The following is an 11,092-nucleotide window of genomic DNA, read 5'->3' as shown; positions in this document are numbered from 1 at the left end:
AGAAGAATAATTTGAAAATACACAATCTCCATGACATTTATGTATAGTTGCGATTCTTATATTTTATCCGTATAAATATAAACCTTATATAAACAATCACGCCGCATCCGATTAAGAGTAGCCTTACGACTTTTTTTTTTTTTTTTTGCTATCTACTTCCCTTTGTAACAGTGACATCATGTGTGAAACCACGCCACCATGACGTCACTCAAGGCGTACCAACCGAACCCTAACGCGGCTTGTCTCTCGGGGGAGCAGCTCTGCTGTGATAATTTTCACTTTGGTCAGTTGTCTACAGTATTTATTTCTTTCAATCAGTTTTATCGCCAGTTGATATTATTACTCTAACTAACTCTCTATATTTAAAGTGTATCACCAATTGATCGATGGAATACTTATTCTATTTGACTATCTGAAATTTGGTAAATGTACCATACGTAGTTGGCAATAGTTATTTGATGACGTAACAGTATAGTCATCTCTCTTCTCGTAGGTGACGTCATGTATAACCGTTACGGATTTCCGCAAATCTGAGTTATTTTTATGAAAAGTTCTCTAAAAGCTACCCGGGAGTGAAAAATCCCAGATGATATTGAACACCAGGGATTGTTATCTTTGAATACGTAAAATAATTAGAAATGGGTCTAATGACGATGTTAGTCTGATTTATGATTGCTGTTTTTAAGTTCTTAATCCTTCATATTACTAATGTTTTTAATTTGTATCCCCCTCAGGTTGAGTGTGGTCGCTGTGTGTGGTACGAAGAGTGTGGTACAAACGAGAGAGGGAATCTCAATTGTGGGTATAATGGCACTGCCAAAGCTATCTCAGACAAGGGAATTAAAATCCTCTCACAAACTTGTCCGGAGCTGGTATCCGAATTCAGTAAGTATATCCCAACAAAACTCTTAATATGTTTGCGATGTTAAGGGTATGATATCATCTCGTCTACGTGAAATGTAATTGTTTTTCGAGAGGTTAAAGTTTTCTTTACATATTTGCTTCGCTTTCAAGAGATTAATTACCTTTCATTTATACAATTTTTCATGAACTGCAGCTGTTTCTTCACGAGACTACAATTTTCATTTATATGTTGATGGCTTAATATCACTGTGAAATCATGTTTTTCTTATTGAGTAGTGGAAACAATCTTATGCCTACCAGGAGTAATAATGGTACCAGTCTTTTTTCATATTTCTCTGAAATCATGTTTTCATTTTTGAATGGTGAAAACTTACAATTATCTTTTGCCCCTTGCTTCATTTATACGTTGGTAATTTATTATCACTGCAAGAATCATATTTTTATTTCTGGAAGGTGGAAGCTGTCTCGAATTTTCTATGACTTTGTAATGATTCTCATCCATGATTAGTAATGACTCTCATCTATGACTTAATGGTTATCATCTTGTCGCTCGGCAGTGACGGACGATGGAACTCTGAACACTTGTTGCGACGACAGACAAGCAGAATCGATGTCCAGATCGTTGGACATGATGAAGATGTTCCTGGTGCGTTGCCCGGCCTGTATGAGGAACATCAGGATCCCTTTCTGTTACATGACCTGCTCTCCACACCAGTCGGACTTCATTGAACCTGTCCAGTATGTCCCTGCTACTCATCCAAACAAGAAGGGTAAGGATGTCAGATTATTATTATTAAAACAGTTTTACCAGACTACTGAGCTGATTATCACCTCTCACAGGGCTGACCCTAAGGATTTGTTTTTTTTATCTATATTTTTTTTATATTCTGTCAAACTACAATTTTTCAAAAAACTGTAATTGGATTAATTTCAAATGTTGAGGTTTCTGACAAAATTTCACTGGGCGATTGTATTGGTTTCTTACATTGAGTGAAATATTCCCAACTGTGTGGTAGGCTGTCATGTTTCAAATTTTTCCTATATCATTACACAAAGAGCCTCAATCAGTACATTACATTTAGTAGAAAATCTCATTTTTATACCTTTAAAGATGAAAGTTTTATATCAGGACAAGTAAGAATATTTATGGGACAAGTTTTAATCAAATTTAATTTTTATATTTTCACAGTGAAAATTGTTATCAGGGCAAATATGAATATTTAGCAAACAATTGTAATTGTAAGAGGTCTTTCCTCGCTATATATTTGGATTAATCTTATAGCAGGTGCATTTCTAGAAGATATGATAAAGATAATTTTTTTATGCACTGAGTTATTAACGATCCTAAAAATGGTTTCGCGTGTGGATAATTGAGAAATGCTGGATTAAATCTTATGTTCATTTATTTAGACCTTGGAAATGCTCACTCTTGAAATTTACAACATTCAGTTTGGGAGCCCCAGACATCAGAATAACAAATCCCTTTGCTCAAATGTTTGCAGATGACTATTGCTGAGAAATGTAGTGCAGTTACTTTAGTTGGATACTTGAAAATCAGGCATTTGTTCTTTGTACTTATGCTTGCTGTCCTGAACTTCCGAGGTATTTTTATCTCTTATTATTGTACCATATTTCAGCTACACACGTGCTGCATTTTATTCTAAATAGGATCATATTTTGCAGGGGAAAACATGCTTGTTGACTTGAAATTCTACATGTCCAAAGACTTCGTGGACAAACTTTACGCTTCTTGCCGAGATGTTGTCTCACCATCAACAAACGACCGAGTTATGGGTAAGTGCAAGGATGGATGTCATTTACAGACTAGAACTTCAAAAGCTCAAGCTAAGATGCAGTGCATTACTACCCCCATGCTATTCTCCTTGCATTTTAATATGTTGTTATCTATTTACTAATTTATTGTTTCTTTTTAATAAGGTGAGATCTCTTTTTGTATTCCCCTTTACTACTCTTCTTCCTAATGAACTCCATGTTCTTTGGAAGCTTTAATTTCAAGTCTGTGGCCCCTGTGGGCTTGTTCCATATGAATAGGGTTCATCTTCTGAATAATAATAATAATAATAATAATAATAATAATAATAATAATAATAATAATAATAGAATGTGTATTCTTGAAGGAACTAGTTCGTCTTGCCAGAAGTATACAGTATACTGTATACTGTAATCTTATTGAGCTTTCATATTTCTATGACTCTTCACAGCTTCTTGAAATATTAATTTTAAAATATCTTTCAGGTTTCTTTTGTGGTGACTGGGGTGCAGCGCAATGCACAGGTGAAAGGCTGTTCAATTATTTGGGCGACAAAAAGAGCAATGTCTACACTCCTATCAACATACAGTATCGATACTTGAAAACTCAGGACGATGCTCCAGAGGGCATTTTGCCTCTCAATCAAACTGCACAGCCGTGTCATGAAGAGTTTGAGGTGAGTGCATGATACAGTTCAGGAAAAAAAAGAGAGATACTGTCTTCCAAAACTTTTACAGCTAGCAAAAGTCATGGTATATGCTAGTAGTGCATTTTGTACATTGTTAAGCTTCTGCAATTACGAAAAGTCATGGTATACTGGCAATGTACTTTTTTACACTTTAAAGTTCTACAGTTAGCAAAAGTCATGATATAGAGTAATATACTTTTTATATTGTTAAATTGACTTACATTTTGGTGCTGTGCACTTTTAGTAAATAATTTTTATTAAGATATCATTTTTAATACATTGAATATCATTTTTAATACATAGATATTCATGTCTTAAGTATAGATATTCATGAAGCACTTTGATACCCTTTTCCAAGCAGCATTTTATTATAAGCTGGACAGTCATACTTGAAAGCAATTTAATAAAATGACCCCCTCTCCATGTTTGATCTTTGGTCATTTGTTCTCATTGTAACCACTTTTATTGCAATCAATCTTTCAGGGGAGCGTAGCGTGCTCTTGTGCAGATTGCCACAGTTCTTGTCCTATTATCCCGGACACATGGGATGCCCCTGGAGAGCCCTGGATAATGTTTGGTTACGATGGTTTGGCTGTAGCAATGGCCCTCACTGCGGTGCTCTTCTCTGTCTCCTTCCTGGTGGTCTTTGCCTACTGCCACAAACGCAATAAGAGATACACAGGTGAGATGGACTTCTAAAACTAAAATATCCATCTCTGCCATGCATAGCTGGGTTGATAGGAGGAGTCACATAATATTGATAGCCATATGTAGTGTACTTTGCCTTGATTGCAATATAAGCATTGAAAAATTGACAGTAAATTGTAGTATCTGTAGTATTTTTTGTACTGTTTGGATTTGTACTATTTTTGTACTATTTGGATTAGTTTGCTTCTTTTATGCCACATTGCTTGCAGTGTGTATTTGAGTACATTTTTTTCTCTTATCCAGATTTGGTATGTAGTATATAAATGTCAAGTTGCTACAGTATATAGTATAAAGTAGATGTATACATATGCATTACAGTATTAAGAGTAATGTTAAGCATTCTATAAAATGTAAGCACTTGAATAGTATTTATGGTAGTCTTTCAGTAAGTAGTAGTTTCATTCACTAATTTTTGCATGAGAAAAAATTTCTTTCTTGTAGAACCGAACTTTTTGTAGTTTATAGATGCTGCTATGTTAAAAGTCATGTTGCGTCGTGTGTTAGGGTTGTGAAAGGTTGTTTTGCATAGGGGAAATTTTACTCTATCCAAAATCCTCCTAACCATTATTTGGAAAGCATTGCTCTAATTCTGCATCATATTTTTAGTTAATTTTTTCACAACCAGCCGCAGATAAGACTTGAAAATATAATAATTTTCTCGCTTTTTATTTTACCATTTTTTTTTTTTTTTTATAAAACTGCTGTAGTTCTTTGTGTATGTAGCTTTTCTTATTTGCAAGAAAATTACATATTTTCCCTTCAGTTGCTGTCTTGTTTGTGCAAAATTGAATTGATTTCAATTTTTTTTTTAATGCCACAATGATGCCTCTTCACATGGTGCTTTAGTTGATTTGTTTTCTTTGCTGTGACCTTGCAGAGAGTGTCAAGCTGTTGATTATGCTCATTAAGTTTAAAAGTGAGCAGCAGCAGAAGCCCAATTCAGGTATAGGGTAGCAAGGATTCATGTAACAGACTTGGCAGTTTTGTGCAATAACATTTGATTTTTTTTTTCCCAACCATTTTGTGGAAGTTTTTACCCTTGTACACAACCATGTTTGATTTATTCTGGTTGTAATTTATAGTGTACAGTATTACATTAGAATAGGATTGGAGTGTCATGTGAGAGCCTCATGCATGGTGCCAGGTTTTATTCTTGTCTTTCTTTGCATTGCATGCCGAGTGTGCTGAATAAATAGACTTTACTGTTGATATAGGACACTGTACAAAATACTACAAAATCATTAAGAAATGTATAGTGTGTTGGCTATACTGTAGTTTTATTTCAGGGTTTAGATTTGGGACATACTCTTTATTGATTAACAGTGATTTTGGTCTTTGTAGAACTAAGTAGAATAACACTAATAAAGAAATCCTCCTGTAGCGGTGATGGTAGAACGTAAGATGCGTAATCCGGAGGAGATTCGAACAGCTGTTGGTCGTCGTCTTGCACATTTGTCAGATCCTCAAGCTCAGTTTGCTGGGGAAGATGAGAACTCATTGCTGCATGGTGAGTACAGTGCATTTTAAACTGAAGATAACTCCTTATGTTTGTATAGAATTTAATAATTATATTTTTATTAATTTATAGTAGTGTATATACATATTATATCTATAATGTACTGTTTTACATGTACTGTTTTTGAACAATATTCACATTTTTATGTCAGTATTGTATAATTTCTTAGTTCTGACTGCTATAGTGGAAGTTGAATTAAAAAAATATTTTCTTAATACTTGGCAAATAAAACCATTTTACTTTGTTGAGTTAATGGCAAATAAAACCATTATACTTTGTTGAGTTAACCAAGTTTTCTAGACTAAATTCAGTATTTATTGAACACTATAATTTCCACTTTGTAAAAGTTGTGTATTGTTTACATTTATGTGGTTATTTCAGGAAAGCCCACAGCTGATATGCCAGAAGTCGTGATGCATGATGAACTGTCAATGTCTGAACGAATTACTAACTGGACGCAAACAACAGTTGATCATCTCTTTACCAAATGGGGCACCTGTGAGTATTTTTGATTGGTAAACCAAAAAGAAGAAATATCACATGATTCCTGATTTAATTTTATATTTTGTCCAAGACCAAAAGCTTTGACAGTACATGTATTATATGATGTTTTCAAATTTATTTGATGTGGTTGATACTGAGATTCATATTTGATTCATAATTTATTTGTACAATAAAAGCACTAAATGTCTACATTGAATATTTTGCTTTTCAGTGTGTGCTGGTCATCCTTGGAAAGTAATGGGTGTTGGACTGTGTGTTGCTGCATCCTTGTGTGTTGGCATACTCTTCCTTCAGATTACAACAGATCCTGTAGATCTCTGGGCATCCCCAAATTCACGTGCTCGCATCGAGAAAAATTATTATGACGAAAACTTTGAGCCCTTCTTCCGCACAGCTCAGATTTTCATCCGGCCAATTGGTTTTGAAAGCGTTAGTATTTGCAAATTTACATTTTTTGGAGCTTTTGAGAAAAAATTGGAAACAAATTTTTGTATAGAAGTTGCAGGAAGATTTTAAGAAAATTATTTTTATTCCACAGTTTGAGTACAAGAATGATACGTATGGCCCAGTGTACAACATGACTTTCTTGCGAGAGGTTTTGAGGCTCCAGAATTACATCACAGAAGAGGTATGTTGACTGTTTGGAACTTTGCTTGTAATGCAGTTTTGTAGATTGTATGGAAAAAAAACATTATCTCTTCTATAGCAATGACAGTTGTAGAGCTTGAATTTGTACTGTACTTGATATCAGTATTTTACTTAATTGGTAATGAGGTTAACTTGAATGATACCTAAATGAGTACTTTAATGCAAAAACTATTCATGAACCCATATGTTTATTAAGAAAAATTTCTTCATTGTTTCACATTTATCTTTGTAGTTGAACTCTTGTATTTGCAGTTTTTGTAATTAATGGGAATAAAAAGCAGTATGGACATTGAGTGTTGCATTTCTTTATAGAAGCTATAAACATATTACGACATTGAACAAAATACATTACAGTAACAACGGATTTTCAGATAATTATCAAACATGTTTTCAATTTGGAAAGTTTAATAACTTTTCTTGTTATATTGCAGCTGGAAGCTGAAGTGGATGGAAAAACTGTACGACTATTCGACATCTGCAACAAACCGTTGGCACCAGATAATGAGAACTGTAACATTCAGTCAGTTTTAAACTTCTGGCAAAATAGTGAGGAGAAACTGTTGAAGTCAAACCCTCTAGAGGCAAAGTCTTGCATTGGGTAAGGTTTCACTTTCTTAATATTCTTACTCTGGTTTCTTGCGTTTATCACATTTATACTGCCAATTTGTAGTTTCTAGATGTTCTCAGTATATTTTTTCTTTTTTCTTTTTCTTTATGTAATGGTGTACCACCTATCATAGATAATGTTTTTCAAATTGGATGTTATTTTATTATTTCATGTATGATTATTCCAGTAATTGATACTAGCATGTATATAATAACATCATGGAGTGTATACCTCTGGAATACAAACCATGAGTACGTTAGAGTTTACTGATGCAGCATAAGCTTTTATGCTGGCTTAAGTTAAAAGAAAATTCAAGGGTTTTACACATGTTCTTCCTTTTTTCAGAAATGCTTACCAAGAACAGTGCTTGGGAACTTATGGTGGTCCTGTACTGACCCATGTGGCACTTGGTGGATTTCTTGAGGGAAATCAAACTCTATCGGAAAATCCCAATTATTTGAAGGCTGACACATTAGTTATCACTTTACCCATCAATAATTACTTCAATACATCATTATTAGCACCAGCCCTGGCTTGGGAAAAAGTGTAAGTACTTCGCTGAAATCCATTAGATAAGTATCCTGTACAGTATTTTGATATGTGCAGGTTAGTTTTACATGGTTGTCAAGAATGCTCAATCTTGAGTGTTTTTTATGTATAATTATATTATTATCCTCATGTCCAAAAATGTGCAAAATGTTATAATGTTACTTTTCTTTTCAGATTTAATGAATATATGCTCAAGTACTCTCATCCTATGATGGACATTGCCTTCCGTTCAGAACGTTCTATTGAAGATGAACTTGTACGCATGAGTAAATCAGATGTGCCGACGGTCATCATATCTTACATAATTATGTTCCTCTACATTGCCTTAGCATTGGGTCATACAAATCAACTTTCACGGTTGTTGGTATGTATCTTTTAAAGTCTGGATGATTTACCTTGTTCCAGTTTGCTGATAATTTTGCAGAACCTTTGCCATAAATACTATTCCATGTTTGCAATGGGTTAAAGCACCTCAATAGTGGCTATGTTTCATAGGTATCGATATGAACACTAAAGAATTCAGAGCTTATAAATGATGAGGTTATGCTTGTGTTCTGGTTTGTGGATTTTTGTGGGAATATTATCTGAAGTTGGGACTTGTTATTGGAAACAATTTATTATATTTAAAGAAGTATCTTTTGGGGTTGGATTACTCAACCTTAATGGACACAAAATCATCAGAATTTTTTATTGAAGATTTTATTGTAGAAAAGGAGTGTGTCAGACATTCATATTAAAAATTAACAATAATGTAAAGTGTAATAAAATATTAGGAAGGGTGAATCATAACTGTTTTTAGGTTTTATTTCACCCTTCAAAGGTTTGGGTAACAGAATGCAAAACATTGAAGTTGTTTATTTTCTAGAGCTAGCCTTACTAGGCTGGCAAGCTGCTTGATGCTTTGATGCTACTAAGCACTGGATTATTGTACACTGAATATCAGCATCATACAGAATATGTTCATGTGACATGTTGCGTTTGGTATAAAATTTTTTAGGTGCGCTGGTCTCCTATTTAGAAAGAAGTCATCAAGAGAAAACAGGATAGTTTACCATAATATATTTCTCAACAGTTTTTCTTTAGGAAGGAGTAGACACTAGTAGATGTCTCATTTGGTATAGAATTGGAATGTTAGAAGTTTACCTTATTTTAAGAGATTATGCTAAAAGTATAATTTTTTCTTCCAGATATACACTAAAGTAACTCTTGGTCTTGGGGGTGTTCTCATTGTGCTGGTGTCAGTTTTTGCTGCCGTAGGTTTTTACGGCTATGTTGGAGTCCCTTGCACTATGCTCATCATTGAGGTAAGATTTGCCATATTTTTTTGTCATGTTAGTTGGTTTTCAAGAAGCTGTGATTTATTTAATAAGATAAAATAAGAATAAACTGTTAGGGTCCCTCTGTTATATATGAGATTTTAACCCTATGTTATGGTGAAACTGACGTTGATAAAAGGCACTCTTTTGTGGTTAATAATTGTTGAAAAACAAATAGGGCTAATGACAGGCATTTATGTCAGTGTATGATACTGGGTAATTGCAAAGTTTGATTATCTTACCCTTTGGTTGAAGATTTATGTTTATGGTTATCATGTGCTTCTTTTTTTATATTAGAACTGATTGAAAATTCCTAAATATCTTATGAAATTTCTTGACTAATATATATATTCATGATTACTTGCAGGTAATTCCATTCCTTGTCCTGGCTGTGGGTGTCGATAACATTTTTATTCTGGTTGAAGCTTATGCTGGTTTAGAACGAACAGAAGAGGACACACGAGCGAGTTTAATTGGCAGAGCTGTTGGTGCTGTTGGCCCTTCTATGCTATTGTCTTCAATATCTCAGTCTTGCTGTTTTTTCCTTGGTTAGTGTTACTGTAGACTGTAACTCAGCTGTAATCCTAAGAATGGAAAACTTGCTATATTTATACCCTAGATAATCCCTGTTTATTGAGGAGTATTAAAAAAGTTGTAAAATATTTGTTGAATTTTCTTAATTATTTTTTACAGATTGTATTGCCTTCTTCTATGTTTAATTGTTTCAATTGTATTTCAGGTGCCTTGTCTGATATGCCAGCAGTGCGAGCATTTGCCATGTATGCAGGGATGAGCTTGTTGATCAACTTCATTCTGCAAATGACCCTCTTTGTTGCACTCTTTTCACTGGATGTTGCAAGAGAGGAGGTACAATCTTTTTTGTGCTGTTCATTTTTTGCAGTCCTTGTTATTCTCTCTTCAAGTTTAAATTTCATGGGAAGAAATTCTAGTCATTTAAGCTGAGAATGTGAATGTTATGTTGAAGATGTATCTGAAATTTTTGTCAAGTTGTTGTGTTAATTATAGCAAGGATATTTTTGTTTGCAGGATAATAGATTCGATGTTTGTTGTTGCATACGACAAAATAAAGTGGAAAAGGACCCTGACAGCCGCTTTTTGCATAAGGTATAGCCATTTTAGAGTTGTAACTTTTTTCCTGTAGTTAGTTCTTTTAATTTCAGTTTCTATTCTTTTCCAAAGAAATGTAGCTTATATGCAAAAGAGATTTTTGTGATTAAGAATCTTAATTCTTGTCTTGTAGTTATCTAAGCTTTTATGTTTCAGTTGTTTGAGACAACGTATGCACCCTTCTTAATGAGGCCATGGGTACGAGCTGTAGTGATTGTGATTTTCATGTTTTGGCTATGTGCATCTGTGGCCATGGTTCCACACATAGAGGTTGGATTGGAAGAAGAACTTTCTATGCCAGATGATTCTTATGTTCTTAAATATTTTGAGGTAAGTTAAAATTCCAACTAAATTTTTTTTTACCAGATTGTGTAGTATTTTCAATTAAATCTTATACTTATTTAATTTTCAGTAGACTGTTATATTGAGATTTGTAAAAAAGTGTTTTTGTCCTAAATATATATATTATATCCACAGTATTTGGAGAAATATGGCTGCGTTGGAGTTCCAGTCTACTTTGTACTCAAGGATGGGTACAATTTTACTGATTATAACATGCAAAACAAGATATGCTCTCATTTGGGTTGTAACAAAGATGCACTTCTGATTCAGTTGAAGCTGGCTTCACAAATTCCAAATAGGTGAGTGGCTTTTTTATATTTTAAAGCCAAAACTCCTAACTAAGAAGGCTTTGATATAGTAATCTTGTAAGATTGTATAAGATTACATAATACATTATTATCTAGCATCATGAATCCATTTCAGAAATCCTAAACAGACATTCTTGATTTAG

At 33.8% G+C, this 11,092-nt stretch overlaps 1 protein-coding gene across 3 annotated transcripts in view; it reads left to right on the top strand.

The window, feature by feature from the left end:
* LOC136855036 (NPC intracellular cholesterol transporter 1-like) overlaps window positions 1-11,092 on the top strand; it is a 177,488-nt gene that overhangs the window by 156,895 nt on the left and 9,501 nt on the right. Inside the window, exons 2-20 of one of the 3 annotated variants that reach the window (XM_067131786.1) lie at window positions 735-885; window positions 1,422-1,634; window positions 2,548-2,658; window positions 3,121-3,311; window positions 3,807-4,005; window positions 4,909-4,974; window positions 5,413-5,538; window positions 5,929-6,045; window positions 6,263-6,480; window positions 6,590-6,679; window positions 7,131-7,297; window positions 7,652-7,852; window positions 8,030-8,219; window positions 9,043-9,159; window positions 9,539-9,719; window positions 9,911-10,038; window positions 10,219-10,296; window positions 10,456-10,629; window positions 10,777-10,940. In XM_067131786.1, the coding sequence (XP_066987887.1) occupies window positions 735-885; window positions 1,422-1,634; window positions 2,548-2,658; window positions 3,121-3,311; window positions 3,807-4,005; window positions 4,909-4,974; window positions 5,413-5,538; window positions 5,929-6,045; window positions 6,263-6,480; window positions 6,590-6,679; window positions 7,131-7,297; window positions 7,652-7,852; window positions 8,030-8,219; window positions 9,043-9,159; window positions 9,539-9,719; window positions 9,911-10,038; window positions 10,219-10,296; window positions 10,456-10,629; window positions 10,777-10,940 (2,882 nt within the window). The remainder of the gene's footprint in view (window positions 1-734; window positions 886-1,421; window positions 1,635-2,547; window positions 2,659-3,120; window positions 3,312-3,806; window positions 4,006-4,908; window positions 4,975-5,412; window positions 5,539-5,928; window positions 6,046-6,262; window positions 6,481-6,589; window positions 6,680-7,130; window positions 7,298-7,651; window positions 7,853-8,029; window positions 8,220-9,042; window positions 9,160-9,538; window positions 9,720-9,910; window positions 10,039-10,218; window positions 10,297-10,455; window positions 10,630-10,776; window positions 10,941-11,092) is intronic. The other 2 variants (XM_067131796.1, XM_067131804.1) reach the window with 2 other exon arrangements.

Source organism: Macrobrachium rosenbergii, chromosome 3 (assembly GCF_040412425.1).
Source record: "Macrobrachium rosenbergii isolate ZJJX-2024 chromosome 3, ASM4041242v1, whole genome shotgun sequence".
Classification (NCBI taxonomy): domain Eukaryota; kingdom Metazoa; phylum Arthropoda; class Malacostraca; order Decapoda; family Palaemonidae; genus Macrobrachium; species Macrobrachium rosenbergii.
This window is presented reverse-complemented; position numbering and strand designations above follow the sequence as displayed.